Source organism: Microcaecilia unicolor, chromosome 6 (genome assembly GCF_901765095.1).
Source record: "Microcaecilia unicolor chromosome 6, aMicUni1.1, whole genome shotgun sequence".
NCBI lineage: Eukaryota > Metazoa > Chordata > Amphibia > Gymnophiona > Siphonopidae > Microcaecilia > Microcaecilia unicolor.
This window is the reverse complement of record NC_044036.1, coordinates 316,981,102-317,006,902: the sequence shown is the minus strand read 5'-3', so window position 1 is coordinate 317,006,902 and position 25,801 is coordinate 316,981,102. Positions and strand designations below refer to the sequence as shown.

The 25,801-nt window shown below is 41.9% G+C and overlaps 1 protein-coding gene across 5 annotated transcripts in view; it reads left to right on the top strand.

The window, feature by feature from the left end:
- The window catches only part of LLGL2 (LLGL scribble cell polarity complex component 2), an 86,545-nt gene that overhangs the window by 3,309 nt on the left and 57,435 nt on the right, over positions 1-25,801 (top strand). For 4 of the 5 annotated variants that reach the window (XM_030208268.1, XM_030208263.1, XM_030208267.1 and 1 more), the window contains exon 2: positions 16,792-16,887. In XM_030208268.1, the coding sequence (XP_030064128.1) occupies positions 16,813-16,887 (75 nt within the window). In that variant the 5' untranslated portion in view covers positions 16,792-16,812. The remainder of the gene's footprint in view (positions 1-16,791; positions 16,888-25,801) is intronic. The other variant, XM_030208265.1, reaches the window with a different exon arrangement.

The following is a 25,801-nucleotide window of genomic DNA, read 5'->3' as shown; positions in this document are numbered from 1 at the left end:
CACCCGTTATTATAGCATTGCCCAATTTAACAGCTTTCTTAATCTCTGTAAACATTTCTTCATCCATCTGTTTGTTCTATCCCGGCGGACAATAGTACAGCTCTAGAAGAACACTCCTTCCCTTCACACATGTAATTTCTATCCATAATGATTCCACGCTGCTATCTGTATCATGTGGAATTATTTTGACTCAATTCCTTCTTTAACATATAGCGCAATCCCCCTCCAATTTAATCCTCTCTATCATTGCGATACAATTTGTACCCTGTTAACTTAGAGGCATATTTTCAAAGCACTTTGGGAGGCTAAGTTCCATAGGTTTCTATGGAACTTTGGGAGGCTAAGTGCTTTGAAAATGAGCCCCATAGTGTCCCACTGATTGTCCTCTTTCCACCAAGTCTCTGCGATGCCTATTATATCTACCTCATCATTTAGTGCTATATATTCTAACTCTCCCATCTTACTTTTTAGGCTTCTAGCATTTGTATATAGGCACTTCAAATTGTGTTTTTTCCTTGGACCTATAAGCTTCTTAGAAGTTGAAGGGGATAATGTGCAGTCTTTATCCTGCTCTCTCATATTAAGCACACCTGGCTTACTTGCAGCACTGTTGAAACCTCTCTACTGGGTTTCCCTAAATGTCCTGTTTCAATAGTATTCTTTAAGGGTACTCCACACTGAACTGTTCACTCCTGGGCGACTGCTTCCTTTCCCTCCCCACCCCCCATTCTAGTTTAAAAGCTGCTGTACCTCCTTTTTAAAAGTTAGTGCCAGCAACCTGGTTCCATCTCGGTTAAGGTGGAGGCCATTTCGGAACAGTCTCCCTCTTTTCCAGAATGTTGCCCAGTTCCTAACAAATTTAAATCCCTCATCCCTGCACGATCGTTTCAACCACGCTTTGAGACCTCGGAGCTCTGCCTGCCTTTTGGGTCCTGCGTGTGGAACAGGGAGCATCTCTGAAAATGCTGCCTTGGTTTCATCCCTAATGGGGTGGAGTTTTATCCTTTCAGAACAGGCTCCCCATTTCCCAGGATGTTGCCCAGTTCCTAACAAATCTAAATCCCTCATCCCTGCACCATCTTCTCAACCATGCATTGAGACTTCGGAGCGCTGCCTCTTGGGTCCTGCGTATGGAACGGGGAGCATTTCTGAAAATGCTACCCTAAAGGATCTGGACTTCTGCTTTCTAACTAAGAGCCTAAATTTGGCTTCCAGAGCCTCCCTCCCTCCCACATTTTCCTATGTCATGGGTACCTACATGTACCAGGACAGCCGGCTCCTCCCCAGCACTATCTAAGATCCTGTCTAGGTGACGTGTGAGATCCATTATCTTCGCACCAGGCAGGCAAGTGTTCTGGGTTTATTGATTTATATACAGATTTTTGAAAAATATGGACTATTTTTGGACTCTTTGCATGGTATGGGTTGATTAAACTGTGTGGATGCCAGTCCTCTGGTTGATCACTTACTAGATTCTGAGCACCATTCTCACTTTTTATATAGTATGCTAAGGAGAGTATTGTTAATGTTATTTTTGTTAATAAAGAGATTTAAGGTTTTTCATTTGGTTTCAGTTTTGTAGTATGAGTGGTCTTGGTGTATATATAGTTTTTTTTTCTTTGATTTTTTTTTTTTTAAGGGTCGTTATTTAATTTTTCCTTCTTTTTGTATTTTACTTCATGAAGTTTTACCAACCCAGTGAAGTATGCATTTCAAAGGGTGATCTTGGATTAGATTTTATTCTCTGATCCCTGTTTGAACCATGGTGCACTTTTTTTTTTTTCATAGATTTCACAGGAGTGGATAACACTTCCTTGTTAAAGTACAGGAGTTAGAAAATAAGGGTAATTATCTTATCTGTCTGTGTTTCACCTCCACTTAACATCCTGTACTCTCTGTTAGGATATTTTACTATTTATGTTAACTGACGTTGGAAAGTAACGTACTAGGCCATAATGTGTGCTGCTGTTTGAATACTTTTACTCTGTAATTGTTGCCTGTATCCAGGTTATTCTTGCTGTACTCCCTTTGACACATTTCTTCAAAAAGGTGGTAAATCTAAATAAATAGATTTGGGTGTTGAATATAGGCAGCTGTGAGAGAGGCTAGCTGCCTGTGTGGTTGGTGTTTCCTGCCTGCCCGCCTGCCTCTCTCCCTCCCTCCCTGTAGGTGTGTACATAAGCTCACTTTGATTACATGATCTCTCTGTTTAAACTGATGTGGCAGCAGGTGTGCCGCAGAAGAGTCCTTGTTGGTGACTGACTCGCTGTCTTGGGCATGCGCTTTTTTTGTTATTGGCTTGTTTGCTCTTTTCTCTCCTCCCTCTTCCTTTGTTCTCTTCTTTTTATCCCTGCATAGGTGCTTCTGCTTGTACTTTCTTCTTCCTCCTCCTTCCCTTTTGTTGCTGTGGGATCAGGAGCAGCTCTCTACCTGCAGGTTAACATGACAGCACCAGGAGAGAGTCTTGTGGGCTGTTACAGTAGCCCTGTCTGTGTTCTGTACCCATGTGCCAGCCATCTGGCCAGGATGTTCATGTTGCAGCTTGTTCATAAACTCGGCACCCTTCACATATTATTCTGTACGCTGGCCTTCAGTCCTGTTTTTTCTCTGGGCTAGGCTGGGTGTGACACCATGATTTCTCCCTGTAGTCTTGCTTTTGCGGTGGAAATACTAGTTTCCCACTTAGCATTTCCATTGATTTTTATGGTATACTGTGCTGTGATATCTAACCATATGCTTAAACCAATGGGGAAAAAAATGTGTGTGTTTTTTTTACATTTACCTAAAAATAGGGGAGGTATGATACAGACATTTAAATACTTGAAAAGATATTTAATGTACAAAATTCTATTTCCAGAGACAGAGAAGTGGTAGAATTAGAGACCATGAATTGAGGTTGCAGGAGGGTCGACTTTATCAGGAAGTACGTTTTTTGTGGAAAGGGTGGTGGATGCCTGGAATACCCCCTAGTGGACGCGGTGGGGATTAAAAGTGTGTCGGAATTAAAAAAATGCATGGGATAAGTGCAGAGGATCCCTATATAGAAAGAGGAGCAAATCAAAACACAATTAATGGTAGTAGACTAGCTTGGAAGTAAGGCCAGTGCCAGGTGGACTTCTACGGTCTATGCCCTGAAAATGGCAAAACCGGTATGTGGTATTTTATATCTCATTCATACCGTATGCTGTGTGTGTGTGTGTGTGGGGGGGGGGGGGGGGTGATTATCTCGGTGGGGGAAGGGAAGACATGTTCAGGTTTAAATTTAACAAGTAAAATGTTAACATCATTGTTGGATTGTTCATTTAATCATGTATCAATGAATGTGACTATTCTGCAGCCAAAATTATAAAATCACACTTATCAGTTTGCATTAGAGAATGACACCGGGATGGGGGCAGAGCCTGTGAGGACGGGGTCAGACTTTGTCCCCATGTCACTTCCTACTTTGAAGCCTGTTAATCAAACTGGACTGTTATTTATGTTTGATGCAGTTGACAATATTTTTTCTATTTGTAATTTAAACACAACAGTTACACAGCATATTCCTTTTTGTACTTTATTAAAAGGATTTAAATATAAAATCATAAGTGTTTGAGGCTTCTGCAGATGAGATCAGGGCCCACGGGGATGGGGGCAGAACCTGCAGGGGCGGGGACGGAGACAAATTTTATCCCCATGTCATTCTGTAGTTTGCATCATATATAACTTTCTGTATGTGGTTGGCATGGTGGCAAATTGCTGACTGCCCTGTTTGTGATTCCAGTGTTCAATCATGGAGTGTAACCTGCACAGAATGACTGGTGTAGCTCTATCCATCTTGCTGGTCAGACTGTATAGACTGTGCAGGTCTTAATATTATGTTGCTGTGTCAAAAATGAGCCTCTAGGGGTGTTGTTTCTTTTTTCTTGCTCATGGTTCCCTTGTTCTGTAATACAGTGAGGAATTGGATACTTGGCCTGGCCTGGTGCCTTTTTCTTGTGTTTGGTGTCAACTCCTGGCTCTATCCATGGTTCTCAGCTGGGTGTTGTATTCTCACCTTAGTTTTGTTTCCCGTGCACACATCTCTTTGATTTATACACAAGTTTCATTCTTGCCAGATATTGTGAAAGTCCTGCAGTTCAGATGGGCAGGATGGCATTCAGGGGTGGAAATATTTTTAGAAACATAGAGCACGATGGTCCCCTCCAGTCTGCTCATCTGTACTACTTGCAAAGCTCTGCAGTCCCTTCCTCTCATTAAGAGATCCTCTGTGCGTGTCCTATGCTTTCTATTCTCATATTGTCATCGTTTCCTTTCCGTTGCCTCCACTAGGAGGCTGTTTCATGTATCTATTACACTTTCAGTAGAGAAGTATTTCCTGAGTCTATCCCCTTTCACACTCATCCCATGTTCCCTCCCATCAAAAGATGCCTGCTGTGCATTTATTCATTGGATTTATTTAAAGGTCTCTTCTAACTCTCCTTTTCTCCTGCATGTAGTTGCTCTGGACCAAGCCCATCTAGCTCATGTCCTTTTTTTGAAAGTATGGTTTTCAAAATTGTACATGTTACTCTAAATAAGGTCTTGCCTGAGATTGTAAAGAGGCAATATTGTTTCCTTTGTACAGCTACCAATTTCTCAGCCCATGCACCCCGGTATCCTTGTGGCTTCTGCCATCACCTTATTTCCTGTTTATCCACCTTAAGATATCGGATATAATCACCCCTAGATGTTGCTTTTGTTTAGTGGACAAAAAAACTTTTGCAACCCAAATTATGACCCTGCCTTTTTTTTTTAACCTCTTCCGTCAAAATCTAGATCATTCCACAAATCTCACTAGATACCTCCCTTCCAAGATATCTACAGACCTTCCTCTCTACCCCTTCTACAATATTTCTTATGAAATCATTGGTTAGAACAGCTGCAGGGCCAGTCCTGTATCACACCACTGATAGCCCTCTCTCCTTTGTCAAAGTACATTTCATGATAACAGATGTTATGGTAAAAGTTGAAGTAGGCTAGGAGTATTTAAATGATCAACAGAGAAATGATTCCAAATTTAGCACTGTCAGCTGTTGTGTAGGTTGTAAACAATAAAAGAATTCTTTAAATTGTATGTGAATGCTAGAACTCTGAAAAAAAAAAAGTGAGAATTTTATTTCGATCTGTTTTCACACTTCACCAGCAAGTCTGAAGGGCATTACAATAAAACCAAATGCATAAAACGACAACACTACTTGAGGTTTCTTGAGCGGAGGAGTTGCCTAGTGGTTAGTGCAGTGGACTTTGATCCTGGGGAACTGAGTTCGATTCCCACTGCAGCTCCTTGTGACTCTGGGCAAATCACTTAACCCTCCATTGTCCCAGGTACAAATAAGTACCTGAATAAATGTAAACCACTTTAAATGTAGTTGGAAAAACCTCAGGCGATATATGAAGTCCCATTTCCCTTTCCCTTCCCTTAATTTCCCCATTGGACATGGTTAAGAAATATTTTCAGGAGGTATTGGGGATCCCAGCAGAGGGTTTTCCACCCATGTGAGAGCTCAGTATCTCTCAGGAGAATCTAATAGGGCTGGTGATAGACCTCAAACAGAAATGAATCTGACTGACTTTCTAGAAAGCTCTTTGGAAGCGAATGTACCACTTTATTGGTGACCTTGCTCTAGAATTGAATAGGAATAATATTTTTTGATTGAATTTTCGTCATATTAATGCAGTTTTTTGGGTTCTAAAATACAATTTTTTCCTATTGGTGAGAGAGACTGAAAAAAGAAGAAAGGACTTTTGGCCCTTCGGCTGAAGTTCTTTCCCTGAATGGGTCTTTTGTTCTGAAAATTTCCTGTTGATGTTTGGTATCTCTAAATGCCATTAATTATGTTTCCTTTGACCCTGCTAGAATGGATAATAGCTAAAGAAGGTGAATTGAATGTACCCTTGACAGTTACTGCAAGTTAAAGAAGCACTGTTAGGCCGGCTGTGAACACTAACCTTTTCTATCTCTCTGGAGGTTTTCTATGAAGAAAGGAACTTTATTTTCTTCTTTGATTATTTCCTTTTACCTTGGTTCCAAGTTGTAGACTAAGTATATTTTTCCTTAAGATTTGTTTTTCCATAGTATTTCTTATTCTTTATTTTTTTCCATTATCATTTATAAGTTCTTTGAATGGTAAGATTATCAAAAAGCATAAATTAAAAAATAACACTATCTCCCCCCCCCCATAATCCACCCTAATAAAGTAAAAAAAAATGCGATCAATATGATGATAATGCAGACCAACTTCTAATCAACCTGATTCCTAAATGTCATTCCTCACCCAATATCTATCTATATTTTTCACCTCTGCTTACACCTTATGCTGTCTGTTAAGATGTTTTATTGTGTATTAACATTGTAAGTAGCATACTATTGTTTGAATATTTTTTCTGTTGAAATTGTCTATTGTCTTTGTCCAGCTTTGTCTTGGATGAATCTTTTTTTTTTTTTTTTTTTTTTTTAAAGAGGTAAATCCTAATAAACTACTACCCTTCGTCATCTCTCACCTAACCAGTTTCTTACCTAGTCAGTCACTTCAGGGCCTATACCTAGGATGATTAATTTGTTTAATAGTTGCCTTGCTGAAATCCAAGTACACTACATCATGACTCCCCTGACTTTCTGCTCTCTAGTCACACAGAAATTAGTAGAATCTTCTGACAAAGCCTTCACTTACCCCCTTTGTTGTCTCTTGAGATATTTTCCTATATATTGTGTTGACATTGTAAGTAGCAATGGGGGGGGGGGGGGGGTGTGCTATATGTTAAAGATGTAATGGAGTCAAATTTTAACATTCTACTTGAAATAGCAGCGTGGAATTATTATGGATAGAAATTCCATGTGTGAAGAGAAGGAATAGTCTTGTTGGACTGTACTACCGTCAACCGGGACGGAACGAACAGGCAGATGAAAAAATGTTTGCAGAGATTAGGAAAGCTGGCAAATTGGGCAACGCTATGATAACAGGTGATTTTAATTACCCCAATAGCGTGATTTCAATTACCCCAATAGCGTGATTTCAATTACCCCAATATTGACTGGATAAATGTTACATCAGGGAGTGCCAGGGAGATAAAACTTCTAGATGTAATAAATGACTGCTTCTTGGAGCAACTTGTCCAGGAACTGACAAGACGGAGCCATTTTGGATGTGGTCTTTGGTGGCGTGCATTTGCTTTCCCTGAGAAACGGTGATCATAACATCAAGTTTGAGTTACTATCTGGGATGAACTTGCAAAGGAAAAGTACTGTAGCTGCATTTAATTTTCAATAGTGTGACTATAATAAAATGAAGAAAATTTATTAAAAAGAAACTAAAAGGATCGATTGCTAAGGTTAGGATGTATAAATCAGGTGTGGATGTTATTCAAAAAGACCGTCTTGGACGCCTAGTCCAGATGCATTCCATGTATTTGCAAAAGTGGAAAGAAGAGAAAACAACAACTGGCATGGTTAAAAGGTGAAGTAAAAGAGGCTCTTACAGTCAAGATTGTCCTTCAACGAATGGAAAAAGGATCCAAATGAAGAAAATAAGCAACATAAGCATTGGTAAGTCAGATGCAAAGCATTAATAAAGAAGGCTAAAAGAGAATATGAAGAGAAATTTGCCGCAGAGGCTAAAACTCACAGTAACATCATTTTCAGGTACATCAGAAGCAGAAAGTCTGCGGGATCACTAGATCACGAAGGAGCAAAAAGGGCATTCAAGGAGGGCAAGGGCATAGTGGAGAAACAATGAATTCTTTGCTTCTGTCTTTATGGAAGAAGATGAAGAGATCTGCCTGTAGCGGAAATGGTTTTCAAGGGTGATGATGTGGAGGAACTGAAAGAAATATTGTGAACCTGGAAGATTAACTGAGCAAAATTGACAAAAGAGTTGTAAATCACCTGGACCGGATGGCATACATCCAAAGGAACTCAAAGAATTCAAGCATGAAATTATTGAACTGCTGTTAGTAATATGTAAATTGTCATTAAAATCGTCCGTAGTACCTGAAAATTGGAGAGTGGCCAATGTGACGCTGATTTTAAAAAAAATGGTTTTAGGGGTGATCCTGGAAAGTACAGACCGGTAAGCCTGACGTCAGTGCTAGGCAAAATCGTGGAAACTATTATAAAGAGTAAAATTACAGAACATTTAGACAAACATGGTTTAATGGGACAGAGTCAGCGTAGGTTCAGCCAAGGGAAGTCTGGCCTTGCCAGTATGCTTCATTTCTTTGAAGGCGTGAATAAACATGTGGGTAAAGGTGACACCATTGATGCAGTGTATCTAGATTTTCAGAAAGCTTTTGATAAAGTTCCTAATGAGACTCCTGAGAAAAGTAGTCATGGGATAGGAGGCAAGGTTCTGGTGTGGATTAGGAATTTGTCATTAGAAAACAAAGAGTAGGGTTAAATGGTCATTTCTCTCAATAGAGGAGGATGCAGTGCGTCAGTGATCAGTACTGGGACCGGTGCTATTTAACATATTTAGAAATTATATGGAAATTGGAACGACAAGTGAGGTGATTAAATTTACAATTTTACAAAACTATTCAAGGGTGTTAAAACAAGTGCGGGCTGTGAAATATTGCAGTAAGACCTTAGGAAATTGGAAGGATGGAGTGCGTCAGTGATCAGTACTGGGACCGGTGCTATTTAACATATTTAGAAATTATATGGAAATCGGAACGACAAGTGAGGTGATTAAATTTACAATTTTACAAAACTATTCAAGGGTGTTAAAACAAGTGCGGGCTGTGAAATATTGCAGTAAGACCTTAGGAAATTGGAAGGCTGGGCATCTAGATGGCAGATGAAATTTAATGTGGGTAAATGCAAGGTAATACTCATTGGAAAGAAAAATGTGAATCATAGTTACCTGATGCTAGGGTCCACCTTGGGGGTCAGCACTCATGAAAAAGATCTAGGTGTTGTAGATAATACGCTGAAATCTTCTGCTTGGTGTGTGGTGGCAGCCAAAAAAGCAAACAGGTTGCTAGGAGTTATTAGGAAAGGGATGGTGATTGACTGAAAATACTACTACTATTTAGCATTTCTATAGCGCTACAAGGCGTACGCAGCGCTGCACAAACATAGAGGAAAGACAGTCCCTGCTCAAAGAGCTTACAATCTAATAGACAAAAAATAAAGTAATCAAATCAATGTGTACAGGAAGGAGGAGAGGAGGGTAGGTGGAGGCGACACATGCCTCTGTGTCACTCCATGTTGCGACTGCACTTCGAGTATTTTGTTCAGTTCAGGTCACCGTATCTCAAAAAAGATGTAGTGGAATTATAAAAGTTTCAAAGAAGAGCAACCAAAATGATAAAGGGGATGGAACTCGTCTCGCATGAGGAAAGGCTAAAGAGGTTAGGGCTGTTTAGCTTGGAAAAGAGATTGATGAGGGGAGATATGATTGAGGTCTACAAAATCCTGAGTGGTGTAGAATGAGTAGAAGTAAATCGACTTTTTTTTTTCTGATTCCAAAAGTACAAAGACTAGGGGACACTCAAGAAAATTATGTGGAAATACTTTAAAACAAATAGGAGGAAATATTTTTTCACGAATAGTTAATCTCTCAAACTCTTTGCAGGAGGATGTGATAACGGCAGTTAGTGTATCTGGTTTTAAAAAAGGTTTAGACAAGTTCCTGGAGGAAAAGTCCATAGTTTGCTATTGAGACAGATACGGGGAAGCAACTGCTTGTCCCAGGATTGGTAGCGTGGAATATTGCTACTAATTGGGTTTCTGCCAGGTACTTGTAACCTGGCTTGGTTGCTGTTTGCTAGATGGTCCATTGGTCTGACCCAGTATGGCTGCTCCTTATGTTCTTATGCTATAATTTGTGCTGTTTGAATATATTACTGGTAAAATCATGCTGCCTTTGTATGCTGTAGTGCACTGCTTGCAGTTTTAGCAGCAATTCCGTAAATTTACTTACCACTGAAGAGACATTAACTGCCCAGTAGCTCCTAGCCACCTCCTGCTTAACTTCTACATAACTGCCTTCTCATATGAGTCTTAGGAGTCAGATTCATTCATGTCATGCTATGCGCAAAACTTAATCCATTTGGAGAAATTGTCTTCAAATTCCACTTTTGCACTTCTATCCCTAACATCTTAAAAAAAAACAAAAACACCTTGGTTTTACTGTATTGGCTCTCTGTTTTTCTTTCTGGTGAGAGCAGTAGGCTGAAAAGCAAGGAAGGTAGGGTTCAAATCCCACTAATACTCTTCATGTTCTTGGGCAGGTCTCTTAACCTTTTTTTTTTTTATTACATTTGTACCCCGCGATTTCCCACTCATGGCAGGCTCAATGCGGCGGGCAATGGAGGGTTAAGTGACTTGCCCAGAGTCACAAGGAGCTGCCTGTGCCGGGAATCGAACTCAGTTCCTCAGGACCAAAGTCCACCACCCTAACAACTAGGCCACTCCTCCACTCCATTGCTTTAGGTTCAAACTTAGGGGAACGGAAGAGGGAAGAGTTTTGGATTTAGCTCGTGCCTTTCAGCATACAGCTCAAGGTGAGCTACATTCAGGTATACATGTACTAGGTGTTTTCCTATCCCTGGAGGACTTATGATGGGGAATTAAGAGACTTGCTCAAGACCACAAGGAGCTGCAGTGGGAGTTCAACAGTTTCCCTGGTTCTTAGTCCACTGTTCTAACTAATATGCTTTTCCTCCAGTGGCAGTACCTGAATGCAGTTTGTCTTGAGCTACTACTGGAAAGGCATGAGCCTAATCAAAAATCAGATCATCCAGCGATTATTCACTCCATTTATAAGCACCAGGTCCAGCATCTCCTTCTTATGTGAATCTCTTCATAAAGGTGGTTAATAAAGCCCAATAAATAAATGTGGGGCTTGTATAATCAGCTGCTAAAAGTTGTCCCCCCCCCCCCCCTTTGCAATGATTCTAGGTTCTCCCTTCTTCCAGAACAGGGTATCCAGCCTTGGCCCTCGCTAGATGGGGGTTTTCAATATTTCCACAATGAATATGTTATGTCATGCAAGGTTCCACGTTAGGAGTCACGGACTAAGAAAGGGATCTAGGTGTCATCGTTGATGATACGTTGAAACCTTCTGCTCAGTGTGGTGCTGAGGCTAAGAAAGCAAATAGAATGTTAGGCATTATTAGGAAAGGAATGGAAAACAAAAATGAGGACGTTATAATGCCTTTTGTATTGCTCCATGGTGCGACCGCACCTCGAATATTGTGTTCAATTCTGATCGCTGCATCTCAAAAAAGATATAGTGGAATTAGAAAAGGTACAGAGAAGGGTGACGAAAATGATAAAGGGGATGGGATGACTTGCCTATGAGGAAAGGCTAAAGCGGCTAGGGCTCTTCAGCTTGGAGAAAAGGCGGCTGAGGGGAGATATGATAGAGATCTATAAAATAATGAGTGGAGTTGAACGGGTAGATGTGAAGCGTCTGTTTACACTTTCCAAAAATACTAGCACTAGGGGGCATGCGATAAAGCTACAATGTAGTAAATTTAAAACGAATCAGAGAAAATTTTTCTTCACTCAACGTGTAATTAAACTCTGGAATTTGTTGCCAGAGAATGTGGTTAGCTTAGCGGAGTTTAAAAAGGGTTTGGACAGCTTCCTAAAGGAAAAGTCCATAGACCGTTATTAAATGGACTTGGGGAAAATCCACTATTTCTGGGATAAGCAGTATAAAATGTTTTGTACATTTTTGGGATCTTGCCGGGTATTTGTGACCTGGATTGGCCACTGTTGGAAACAACAGGATGTTGGGCTCGATGGACCTTTGGTCTTTCCCAGTATGGCAATACTTATGTACTTATGCATATCTATTTGCATACAATGGAGGCAGTGCATTCAAATAGTATTGGGGATTCCTGAAAATCCAGCGGGATTGTGGCCCTTGAGGCTTCACTGGCTCCCGATCCTCTACCGTATACAGTTCAAGCTTCTCCTATTGACCTTCAAGTGCACTCAATCTGCAGTCCCCCATTACCTCTCTACCCTCCTCTCCCCATATGTTCCCACCCGTAACCTCCACTCTCAGGACAAATCACTCCTTTCTGTACCCTTCTCCACCACCGCTAACTCCAGACTCCGCCCCTTCTGCCTCGCATCACCTTATGCCTGGAACAGACTTCCTGAGCCCATACGCCATGCGCCCTCCCTGCCCATTTTCAAGTCCTTACTCAAGGCCCATCTCTTCTCCCTTGCTTTTGGTGCCTAACCACCTTCCCATTCCTGATACCTACACTGACTACATAGTTTTTACCTTTAGATTGTAAGCTCTCTTGAGCAGGGACTGTCCTTCCCCATGTTTAAACTTGTACAGCGCTGCGTAACCCTGGCAGCGCTATAGATATGCTAAGTAGTAGTAGTAGTTGAACACCCCTGTTCTAGACAATATTGTAATAATGTCCCAGTCAACATCTAGTAATTGAAATCACCCAGTAATAATATCTCCCTTTCACTGTATATTTGTGAATGTCTTCAAACATTAATGCAGAAGTGGTCTGTATATCAAACCAATATGAATGATTGTTCCATTCCCTCTTTCTGGATAACCCAGAGTGCCTCATTCTTACCTCACAAGCCCTGCAGTGTTTCTTTTTATTTATATAATTTGAATATTACATTCTTGAATCTTTACAAGAAACAAAAGAAATTATTAGAAAAGAAAAAAATGAAGTTTTGTTATCGCATTATATATATATCAGACACAGTCTGTGTCTCAGACAAACACATATCTTCACCCTCCCTTAAACTACTTGTTAGTTAAATACTGCACCTCAGTCACACTCATCACACACAGAACATAGATTCTCAACAAATACAGAATAAGTAACCACAAATTAGAAAATAAAATACGCGAAAACTGAACTGGAAACCCCAGGAAGACAAACCTAAGTAGTAGAACACTGGAGAAATAGAAAACAGAATTACATTTCCTCCTGTACTGTGCAAAATATGAGAAGAGATATACATTCCCAAAGGTGACACATTCCAATTACAGCCAGAAAAATCAAAACCAGAAAGGCTTTGTGTGGTGAAATGGTGAATTTTCCAGCATATGAATTACAAGAATATTTAAGTGTATTTCTTTAGTTTTGCCAGCAGGTGGTGCATGTTTATGTTTAAAGCTGTTAGAGAGAAATGACTGTTCCTTCTTTAGTTTAATACAGAGAAGAAGTTAACCTGCAGTGATTTTTGTTGATTGCACTTTTTCTGTTCATTGTTCTAATTTTTCATGACAGTAAACATTTTTAGTTTATTGCCTCTGCTTGTCTGGACTGATAAAGAATCCTGGTGGTTTGTGTGTTGAGTGCTTTCCAGGAACTGTGGGACCACTGGGAGTGTGGCCCCAGTAACCTAGAAATCACTGGGGATAATTTGAGAGCAGGAGACTCTCCCAGAGGCGGTTGGGACCCAGTCGATGGAAGGAGGGTGGTAGTGTAGAGCACAAGTGGAAGGTACAGGCTCTAAGTAGCCGCGGGGTAGCCCCAGGCAAGTAGCTAGGCATTCCGTAATACTTTGAATCCTTGTCTGAACATTGGAGGTCAGTAGACCATGATTGGTGAGGAAGGGTCCCAAAGATATTAGGGGTGCTTGGGCACCCACAGAGCTGGCAGCATGGTGTGCCCCATCTACCTTGGGGAGGCTTGTTGGGTCAGCTTGTGGCTGGGAAGGCTTAGCCTCCCCAAGCCTTTGTCCCTGACATAGAGAAAACTGAATGGGATTTAATTTGACATTGGGATGGTGTCTGATTTACTAAAGAAGCAATAGTACTAACTAGTAAAAGAGGCCCGTTTCAGAGCAAATGAAACGGGCGCTAGCAAGGTTTTCGTCGCCAACACCCCCCTCCCTCCCTCCCTGGCCAACCCCTTCGTTGTTCTGCCATTGCTCCGTCCCCAACGTCATGACGTTTGACGCGAGGGCGGGGCGCGGAGCGATTTCCCACTCCCTGCCTCCCTCCCTGCCAACCCCTTCGTTGTTCTGCCATTGCTCCGCCCTCGAGGGCGGGGCCCGGAGCAATTTTGGTGGCTTCACCACCACGAACCTTCGAACCTTTTTGAAGGAAGTCAGGGCTTGGCTTCACTGACGTCAGCGTCCTCAGAACGTTGAGGGCGAGTTTTATTATAGTAGATTTTTTAAGTATGAATGGTCCGTCATTCAAACCCACCTTTTTGTGCCATTGTATCTTTTTTGTTCAGACTTCTGATGCTAGTGCAGGCCTTGCTTAAAGGGATAGTAAGTCAACTAAGTGCTCCTACCAAGATTAACCTGTGACCTCATTTCTTGCTGGAATGCAGAAACAAATGCCCACTTGTTTGTACTGGAAGTTTGAATTTGGGCATTTGTAGGTTGAAATTTCCTTGTCTATGGGACAGAAGCCTGAGGTCAAGTGTTAATAAGATGTAGGCTTTGCATGCTTTCAAATACTTGATCCAAGGATTTACCTTTATTTCCACAGTCACCAGACAACATTGCCTAGGAGCATACTCTGCACAAAAATATATGTGAAAGCCAAGCCTATTTAATGAGAAGGTTTGTTTTTGTTTTGCCATCCAGCTATCTGATGCAGATTTCTTGCTCTTCACAAAACAGTGTTGTCCCCAAGAGGCTTTCTTATATATTTATTGGGATTTATTAGCCGTCTTTACGAAGAAATTCAAACAAAGCAGTGTACAGCAAACTTAGTTTTGTTAACCAGAATAACAATAGTAAAATGACCAAATATAAGAACACTAGTAAAAAAAGCCCCGTTTCTGATGCAAATGAAACGGGGGCTAGCAATGTTTTCTTCTGTGTGCATGTGGGAGTGTGTGTGTCCCTGCCTTCTGGCCTCTCTCCCCTCCCCCCTCTGAGTCCTTCACTGTTACAGAGCCAGCGATTTGATTTCGTGCTCTGCTGTTTTCCTTCACTGACTGTGTTACAGAGAGGGCGGGGCAGACACTCATAGGGAAACCGGATATCTCGCCCCCTTCACACTTCCGGCTGGAGGCTTCATAGAACGTTGGTGTTGCCTTTTATATAGAGAGATAGTCAATATGGTAAACTTGGAAATGGCAAATTGAAACCTGAAACCATGTCAGAAATATAAATATTTAACAGCACTATAGAACAATCATATCATGGGAATATGAAAAATGCAAGTACAGTACAAATGATGCCATAATGTTCATCCATACTAAGTTTAGTTTAATTGGTATTTGATATACTTCCTTTCAAATTAATCAAAGCGGTTTACATAGATATAGTATGATGTTGGCATGATACCAATGAAACACCTAATAAGCACCCCTCAGAACATTCAGATGCCATAGATATGGTTCTCATGGTGTTCCTAAGATACAATGAAACATTATGTAGCCAAGGGGTTTTTTTTGAGGGAGGGGTGATGCAGGATGTTAGGTGTGCCAGAAATTTCTTCCTCCTCTTTCTGTGGTTTCCAGTTCACTTGGGAACGCTGTTCTTGGGCCAATGACATCCTAACTCGTCATGCCAGCTGCCAAAGGAGAGGCATCACCCACCCGTCACTGCAATTGGTGGCGCGGCACAGGCTATGGATGTCTGTGAGATCCCGCCCAGTGGGCTGTTGATGTTGCTATTGGAGCAGCCCTAGTTCATAGTGCCCTGAGAAGCAAAAGCTGGCATCAAACCTAAGCCCCTTCCATGACATGCGTAGCCTGCTGCAGAATCATATGCCTGCTCAGATTTTAATACTTTATTTTATTTGGCACCGCACCAAAGGGGACTCAGCTGGACTGCATGGGCCCCCTTGCCTTATGCAAAGGTGAACTGGAAGTGGTGCATAAACCAATGTGAAACAATTCCATATATGCCACCATCTTGCTGATCAGAGGAAGGAGCTGGTGCAGTCTACCTGCACTCACTAATATGCAAGTTTGGGGGGAAGGAGAGGGACAGACTGGTCACCTTGTGGGACAGGCTGACACTGCGGGCTTGTTAGGGACAGGAGCCTGTGAGTGAGAACTGGCTTGCAAGTCTGTCGGGTGCCAGGTAACATGGACTTTGATCTACAGTTGTATTATTTCCTTCCATAGTAGAAAGTTGCAGGTTATTGCTTTATAGGCATTGACTGATTAACGATTAACATAACATGTAGCATTCCTAGCACTGCTGGCAGGGCCTGGCTGGATATTTTACCTGTTGGTATACCTGTAGAGTCCCTCCCTTCTCACTATGCCCGTGCAACCCAGCCCTGCTCCTCCCAACTTCCTGGGGTGAAGAGCTGTTACCTAAGCAAAAATGTTGCATTGTTAAGTAGAATTTACCTCAAGGCCACTTTCTGTATTTGTTTAATATTCACATGATAGTCAGTACTTCAGTATTGTATGTTCCCCTCTCAACTAGATATTGTCTTGTATGAGATCATAGCATTTATTTATAGAGCCAGCCAGAGAGAGACTACGCTGCAAACTGTTTATACAATATTGATGTGTGGGTAGATGGGTTGATGCGGTTTCATTACAAGTGATTTCTTTCTCTGTAACAGTTTAGAAGGGGTTGGATATTAGACTATATTTGAGGACCGTTATATTCATCGTTGCTAGTGCCTAATCTAGCCGTGGCCTCACTCTTCTCTGAATCTGGAGACTGTGTCCCTTTCTCGTTGCTTAAGATGGTGCCAAGCATTTTCCCCACCACATCCTGAGCAGAGAGACAGACCCTAAGCCTCATTGTTTCAGAATACTGAGCTTTCTTCCTTAAAAACACCATGTTATATATGTGTGTGATTTTGTTGTACTTCTGAATGTTTATATACTTCTTCTTTCCAGTGCAGGTAGCCAGAAACAAAAATGCGACGGTTTCTGCGACCCAGCCAAGACCCAGTGAGAGAGAGACTCAAACGGGATCTCTTCCAGTTCAACAAGGTGGGCAGATTTCTTCTTTACTTGCAATCAGTGTGTAATAAACCAGACAGATTTATACCACCAACCTTTTGAAAGTTTTACTAGTGAGCTTCTGTAGTTAGAATCGGTGAAGGTTTTAGTACTACAAAGAAAGGTGCCAAGTCGATAGCACTGGAGTGTTAGCTGCATCCTTCCGGTCTAAGTCAGATGGTGGCACATTGAATTTGTTCCTTCAAGTTCATAATGGAACTGTTGATTGCATGCATTAAGGCAGGGCTATTCAAATGTTTCGAATGGAGGTCTAAAGTAGAGAGGTGTGGTAGCCGTGTTAGTCCACTCTTAAAGGTTATCAGTAGAAATCAAAATAAAACATGGAAAAGAAAATAAGATGATACCTTTTTTATTGGACATAACTTAATACATTTCTTGATTAGCTTTCGAAGGTTGCCCTTCTTCCTCAGATCGGAAATAAGCAAATGAGGTAGCAGATAGTATATATGAGAGAAACATCAAAGCATTACTTTGACAGTCTGACAGAGTGGGAGGGTGGGGGTATGCATGGGGACATCAAAGCATTTCATTGATATTCTAACAGAATGGGTGTTGGTAGGTGAGAGGAGGGTAATAAACAGAGAAATACAGCTTTATGTTTTATAATGAGTTAGAAAACCCAGATCCTTATTAAGTCCTGTTTGTTGGGTGTCAAAATATTCAATCATTCTTATTTCAAAGGTCTTACGTTCCTGTATTGTTTTAAAATTACCTTTCAGTATTCTTACTGTGAAATCACTGGTGCAGTGTTCTGATCTTCTGAAGTGTTGGCCCACAGGGGTGGGGGCCTGACTGGCACCGGCTATTTTCATGTGATGTCTGTGCAGATTGAATCTTGTCTTAAGCATCTGGGCCAACACTTCACAAGACCAGAACACTGCACCAGTGATTTCACAGTAAGAATACTGAAAGGTAATTTTAAAACAATACAGGAACGTAAGACCTTTGAAATAAGAATGATTGGATATTTTGACACCCAACAAACAGGACTTAATAAGGATCTGGGTTTTCTAACTCATAAAACATAAAGCTGTATTTCTCTGTTTATTTCTCTGTTTATTACCCTCTTCTCACCTACCAACACCCATTCTGTTAGAATATCAATGAAATGCTTTGATGTCCCCATGCATACCCCCACCCTCCCACTCTGTCAGACTGTCAAAGTAATGCTTTGATGTTTCTCTCATATATACTATCTGCTACCTCATTTGCCCTTCTTCCTCAGATCGGAAATAAGCAATCTTCGAAAACTAATCAAGAAATGTATTAAGTTATGTCCAATAAAAAAGGTATCATCTTTTTTCTTTTCCATGTTTTATTTTGTTTGATTTCTATAGATTCTACATGGAATGTTGCTATTCCACTAGCAACATTCCATGTAGCAGTCGGCCCTTGCAGATCACCAATGTGGCCGCGCAGGCTTCTGCTTCTGTGAGTCTGACGTCCTGCACGTATGTGCAGGACGTCAGACTCGCAGAAACAGAAGCCTGCGCAGCCTTGTACATGGAATGTTGCTAGTGGAATAGCAACATTCCATGTAGAATCTCCAATAGTAGCAACATTCCATGTAGAATCTCCAATGGTATCTATTTTACTGTCATAGTAATGCTTGAATGTTTTCACTTATATACACTGTCAGCTAGCACATTTGCTTATTTCCGATCTGAGGAAGAAGGGCAACCTTCGAAAGCTAATCAAGAAATGTATTAAGTTATGTCCAATAAAAAAGGTATCATCTTATTTTCTTTTCCATGTTTTATTTTGAATGGAGGTCTAGAAACTTTGGCTATCTGAAACACAGGGTACGCAAACTACTGCTTGCACACCATGTGTCATGTGATTCTTTTTATATTTCATATAACTTCAACAGGTTTCTCTTACTGTCTTCTCATTGTCCTCAGCAAAGATTCTTATTTTCACCTGTGCTTACCACAGTCTTGTTCCCCACTTCATATCACCATCTCATCATATCTCCCTTTCATATGCATAAGTTCTCTTGCTGTCTTCTCTCACTGCCCCCCCATATAACCTTTTTGTGCTCTTTCCTTTTGCTCTCCCACACTTTTACGTCCCACCAAGACACTATCCAATATCTCTTCATATTTCTTCCTTCCCTCGTGCCCAGTCACTGTCCAAGATCTCTCTCTATCTAGCTCTCTCTCCATGAGGCAGAATGCAGCAGGCTTGTCGGCAGACAGCCTGTGCAAATTGCTGTCACTGGTCGCTGCCAGTGACCTGGACAGAGAAACACTTTAAAGTGTGTGTGTGTGTGTGGGGGGGATGTTCAACATACAGGGGGAGCAAAGGACCTGCAGCTGGGGGAGAGAGTTAGTGTGCCCCTGCTGAGACGTCGGAGCCAACAAAACCTGGCACCCCAGCGGTCCACACAGGAAGGTTTTGGGGGTCTGGATTACAAACTGTGGTCCACCATTTAAGAAGCACTGCAGTAAGGTTTAGTCTTTTTGGGTCATAGTGTATAGCTTCCTTTCTGCAGCCCAAACATTTTCAAGGGGCTTGAGCGTATCTCAAAAGCAGGCAGAAAATGCTAAAACAAAATAACCCTCCAAAATCTCCAGACTTTTGTTGATGTGAATGTTCACACCATGGAAACCTAAGGGTGATGCATTGATTACAATCGTGCAGATTAAAGGATTGAATGTATTGGAACATATTTGATAATGTTTTGGAGCCTTGTCTCTTGGTAGTCTTTTGTTGAGATAATAATCTTGTTTTTTTTCTCAAGATAATTCAAAGATAGGGGTGTAGCCAGAAGTCCATTTCTGGGAGTTCCCAAAGGTGGTCTGAGGGGGGCCCGGTATTCTCTCCCCCTCCCCTCTGTGCTGCCGCCACCACCACCACAATAAAATAGTGCCTCTGCGTGGATTCATATCCCAAAAGGCTACAAATGAAGAGGTTAGGAGAGGGGTTTTCCAAGCTGCTGCTGATTTTTCGCCTTATGAGGTACTGCTGTGCTACTGGTTCTGACTATTGGGAAGCGTAGGAGAACAGAAACTTTCTACCATCGTTATCTTGTGTATTAATTCCTACAGCAGTCGGTACCTTCTTCCCAAACTGATATTTTTATCTTCAGTTATTTTTATGATAACAGAACTCATTAGGCTTCTCAGTTTATTGGAACGGTCACTCTTCCTAGATCACATTTCTAGTCTCAGAATTGTTGAAGTGTTTATAGGGAAGGACTCTAGACTTTAGGATGAGTGAAAGACCCCTAGTTAAGGGGAAAGGGACATGGGACTTGATACACCGCCTTTCTGACGTTTTTGCAACTACAATCAAAGCCATTTACATATATTCAGGTACTTATTATGTACCAGGGGCAATGGAGGGTTAAGTGACCTGCCCAGAGTCACAAAGCGCTGCAGTGGGAATCGAACTCAGTTCCCCAGGATCAAAGTCCACTGCAGTAACCACTAGGCTACTCCTCCACTAGCAATATTCCATGTAGAAGCTTGCCCTTGTACGTGCAGGACGTGAGACTCACAGAAACAGAAGCCTGCGCGGCCGCGTTGCTGATCTGCAAGGGCAGGCTTCTACATGGAATGTTGCAAGTGGAATAGCAACATTCCATGTAGAATCTCAAACAGTAGCAACAGAGTCTCAAATAGTAGCAACATTCCATCTAGAATCTCCAATAGTAGCAACATTCCATGTAGAATCTCAAATAGGGAAAGGGAAATGGGACTTGATATACTGCCTTTCTGAGGTTTTTGCAACTACATTCAAAGCGTTTTACATATATTCAGGTACTTATTTTGTACCTGGGGCAATGGAGGGTTAAGTGACTTGCCCAGAGTCACAAGAAGTGCTGTAGTTCAACTTCTAGTTTCCTGCTGGTTTCTTAACCTTCCCATTGGTCCTGACAGCTGTAGGAATTCAGGGCCTCTTTTACAAAGCTGCACTGCCAATTTCTCAGTGCAGCAAATGAGAGGAAGCCCATTCGATTTCTATGGCCTTCCTCTCATCTGCCGCATGGGAATCACTAGCACAGCTTTGTAAAAAAAAAAAAAAAGCCCTCATAGAGAGAGAGAGGTGTTCCTTAGAAAATCCCTGTTCCGAGCCTAAGATGTTTCTTGACCTCATAAAAAAAACACCAGAAACTATACACTAGTAAGAATACAATGTCCGAGTGGCTGCGCACCTGGGAAGTAGTGACCATCAAACGGTTCATGTGGTTAGCGGCCACTCTAAACTCAAAGTCCTGGACTTCAAGCGAACTGACTTTAACAAAATGGGGGGAATACCTGAGGAAGGAGCTGATGGGCTGCGAGAACGCACAACATGTGGAAGGACAGTGGTCCAAGCTGAAAGAAGTAATAAACAGGGCCACAGACCTTTATGTAAGGAGAGTAAATAAAAGCAAGAGAAAAAGGAAACCGATATGGTTTTCAAAGCAAGTGGCTGAGAAAATAAAGGCTAAAGAGTTAGCGTTCCAGAAATACAAAAAAACTCTAGTAGAGGAACACGGGGAGGAATACCGGATGAAACTGAAAGAAGCCAAGAGAGAGGTACGTCTGGCGAAGGCGCAAGTAGAAGAACAAATGGCTAGAAATGTACGGAGGGGAGACAAAAACTTCTTCAGGTATATTAGTGAAAGGAGAAAGACTAAAAAGGGGATTGTGAGACTAAAAGATACAGCAAAACGCTATGTAGAAAATGATGAGGAAAAAGCCAATTTGCTAAATAGATACTTTTGTTCTGTTTTCACTGAAGAAAATCCTGGGGAAGGACCGAGAGGGACTGGCAAAAGTACACCTGAGAATGAAGTGGATAGAGCACCGTTCATGGAAGAGAGTATGTATGAACAACTTGGAAAGCTAAAGGTGGACAAAGCCATGGGGCCGGACGGGATCCACCCCAGAATACTGGGAGACGGGAGAGGTTCTGAGGGATTGGAGAACGGCGGAGGTGGTCCCTCTTCACAAAAGTGGTGATAGGGAAGAAGCTGGAAACTACAGGCCGGTAAGTTTCACTTCGGTTATTGGAAAAGTAATGGAAGCCATGCTGAAGGAAAGGATAGTGAATTTCCTGGAAGCCAATAAGTTGCAAGATCCGAGACAACATGGTTTCACCAAAGGGAAATCGTGCCAAACGAATCTCATTGAATTCTTTGACTGGGTGACAGGAGAATTAAATCAAGGACATGCTATGGACGTCATCTACTTAGATTTCAGCAAGGCTTTTGACACGGTTCCCCACAGGAGGCTCTTGAATAAACTAGAAGGGCTGAAGATAGGACCCGAAGTGGTGAACTGGATTAGGAACTGGTTGACGGGCAGACGCCAGAGGGTGGTGGTAAATGGAGTTCGCTCGGAGGAGGGAAAGGTGAGTAGTGGAGTGCCTCAGGGATCGGTGCTGGGGCCCATTCTGTTCAATATATTTGTGAGTGACATTGCCGAAGGGTTACAAGGTAAAGTTTGCCTTTTTGCGGATGACACCAAGATTTGCAACAGAGTGGACACCCCGGAGGGAGTGGAAAACATGAAAAAAGATCTGAAGAAGCTGGAAGAATGGTCTAAGGTTTGGCAATTAAAATTCAATGCGAAGAAATGCAAAGTGATGCACTTAGGGAGTAGAAATCCAAGGGAGGCGTATGTGTTAGGTGGGGAGAGCCTGATAGACACGGACGGGGAGAGGGATCTTGGGGTGATAGTATCTGAGGACCTGAAGGCGATGAAACAGTGCGACAAGTATTGTGTTCAGTTTTGGAGGCCGTATCTTGCGAAGGATGTTAAAAAAATGGAAGCGGTACAAAGAAAAGCTACGAGGATGGTATGGGAGTTGCGTTCCAAGACGTATGAAGAGAGACTTGCTGACCTGAACATGTATACTCTGGAGTAAAGGAGGAACAGGGGTGATATGATACAGACGTTCAAATATTTGAAAGGTATTAATCTGCAAACGAATCTTTTCCGGAGATGGGAAGGCGGTAGAACGAGAGGACATGAAATGAGATTGAAGGGGGGCAGACTCAGGAAAGATGTCAGGAAGTATTTCTTCACAGAGAGGGTGGTGAACGCTTGGAATGCCCTCCCGCGGGAGGTGGTGGACATGAAAACGGTAACGGAATTGAAACATGCGTGGGATAGGCATAAAGGAATCCTGTGCAGAAGGAATGGATCCACAGAAGCTTAGCTGAAATTGGGTGGGGGGGGGGGAAGAGGGGTTGGTGGTTGAGAGGCTAGGATAGGGGAGGGCAGACTTATACGGGGTCTGTGCCGGAGCCGGTGATGGGAGGCGGGACTGGTGGTTGGGAGGCGGGAAATACTGCTGGACAGACTTATACGGTCTGTGCCCTGAAAAAGACAGGTACAAATCAAGGTAAGGTATACACATATGAGTTTATCGTGGGCAGACTAGATGGACCGTGCAGGTCTTTTTCTGCCGTCATCTACTATGTTACTATGTTACAATGCTAGGTTTTGATAGGAGGAGGGAGGGAATTTTGGATTTATGTTTCAACATTTTTATTGATGACAACACAGTACAAAACATTCCATTCTGGCATGAACAAAAAAAACCCAACATCAAAATATCCACAGTCAAACTAAATGACAAGATCCGTCATCAAACATTTTACCACTTTTTCGCCCCACCCCCCTCTCCCCCTCCCCAACGCGTTTATGTTTCAACAGTTTTTTATATATAGGTCAACCAAAGGTGTACAACCATTAAACTCCCAATGCATTGCATCAGTACTTTTAGCATACATTGGTGTAAGCAGTATAAAGTCTACAATCAACAAAGGGAATTTTGGATTTATCTTGCACCTTTTCAGTAGTAGCTTAAGGCAGGCTACCTTTCAGGTACAGGAGGTACTGTATTTCTCTGTTCCCTGAGGGCTCACAATCTGTTTGTTTGTACAAGGAGCTGCAGGAGGATTTGAACTCTGACTGACTTCCCTGATTCTCAGCCTGCTGCTTGTAACCTGGAGAAGTAGCCTAGTGGTTAGTGCAGTGGACTTTGATCCTGGGGAACTGAGTTCGATTCCCACTGCAGCTCCTTGTGACTCTGGGCAAGTCACTTAACCCTCCATTGCCCCTGGTACAAAAGAAGTACCTGAATATATGTAAACCACTTTGAATGTAGTTGCAAAAACCTCAGGAAGGCGGTATATCAAGTCCCATTTCCCTTTCCCATTAGGCTCCTTCTCCATTAGAGGTGTTTTATATTAGGGCTGTGCAAGCCAAAATTTTCATTTTGTTACTTTCCCATGTCATTTATAGGATTTTTTTTTTTGTTTTTATTCAGTGTTTTGTTTTCGTTTTAGGGGCAGTGTTGTTGGTAGTGTTCCCCATTTCAGGTTAACAATAACATTGAATGACGTGGAAATGTTGTTTACAAATGAGTTCACATCCCTAGTTATAATATAACTGTAATTATTTCGATAGGCAGTTGAGAAAGCATTGCTGATTTGATGCTAGTTACAAAATGAAGTTTGTTTACTCTGGCAAACCAATGTTTGAATCAGCATTTTGTGCTCAGCTGCAGGAGTGTAGATTGCTCATCTCATTCCTACAGTATAATGAGAGGCAAAAGACACTTAATTTACACAGTTTGTCCACTGTGCTGTTAATGAGGGATCCCCCCCCCCCCCCTTGGTTATCTATCACATAACCAGGGATCTTGGACTGAATAAGGTGAAAAAAATCCCTGCCGTGATTCATGATGTGCTCATTCTAACTATTTTAAGGGGTAGTGGCAAATATGAGCCATGTTGGTCTGGTGTCCAAGCTGCCCAGCTTAATTTGTCTGCAGAATTTGTAGGAATCTGCAAAACGCAGATGAGAACAAATCAAGGCCAGTTGTACATGGAATGTTGAGATTAGACTTGAGATGTCCAAGGTGGGATGTGCATACTTCTGGTGGTATTTTATAAAAGGTTCTGATGAGTGCTGAGCCTTTTGTAAAACGAATATAAGGAAGTGCAGGAGTGCACATGTATTTGCTGGTATGCACAGCAGGAGTTTCCATTTTATAAATATACACGTGGAAAAAATGACTGGCACAAATCTGACATCGTCCATGTGGAAGTGTATTGCTACCGTGCGTAGCCAGCCTATTTTACACATCTTTACAAAAGTGCCACCAATTTATTGTGGTGAGGTTGAACTTAATTCTTTCTTTTATCATTTTGGAGGTGTTAATAAACAGGGGGAGGGGATTAGGGATAATTAAAGCGCTGTGTAGAAGTAAATAGTAATTACTCCCTAATCCCTTACGTAAAACCCTGGTCTAAATGAGAACTGTCACAAAATGCCTAGCCACCTGCCTAGGGTTACCCTGCGGTCACTTAGAGGGTCTATCCCCAGCACAGCTCGGGTTCACCTGCCGCTTGTGCTCTACACTAGCACTCTCCTCCCACCGTCTGGGTCATAACTGCCTCTGGGCGAGTTTCCTGCTCTCAAATTATCCCCAGTGATTTCTAGGTTACTGGAGGCCACACTCCCAGTGGTCCCACAGTTCCCAGAAGGCACTCGCAGATCCAACACAAACCACCAGAATTCTTAGTCCAGACAAAGAGGCAATAAGCTGAAAACTGTTTATTGTTTTTAAAATATTGAACAGTGAAGCATAGAAAGTGTAATTAGCAAACAATAACAGGTAACTGAAATATGGATCAATTATAATACTAATTAAACATTTATATACTAACTAATTAGTATCTGGGAAGTTCAGGACATAAAACTGTTCACTGAGCCTCAGCAAAGAGTTCCTACTCTCTTTTCTTCCTGGCTAAGACTGAACTCAAAACCAGTAAGTGCTAGTTAGCTTCAAACTCCAGACTAATCAGAGCCCAGAACACATTTCAAAAATATATTGCATGTTGCTTCTTGTTTGTGTTAAACTAAAGAAAAGAGCATTC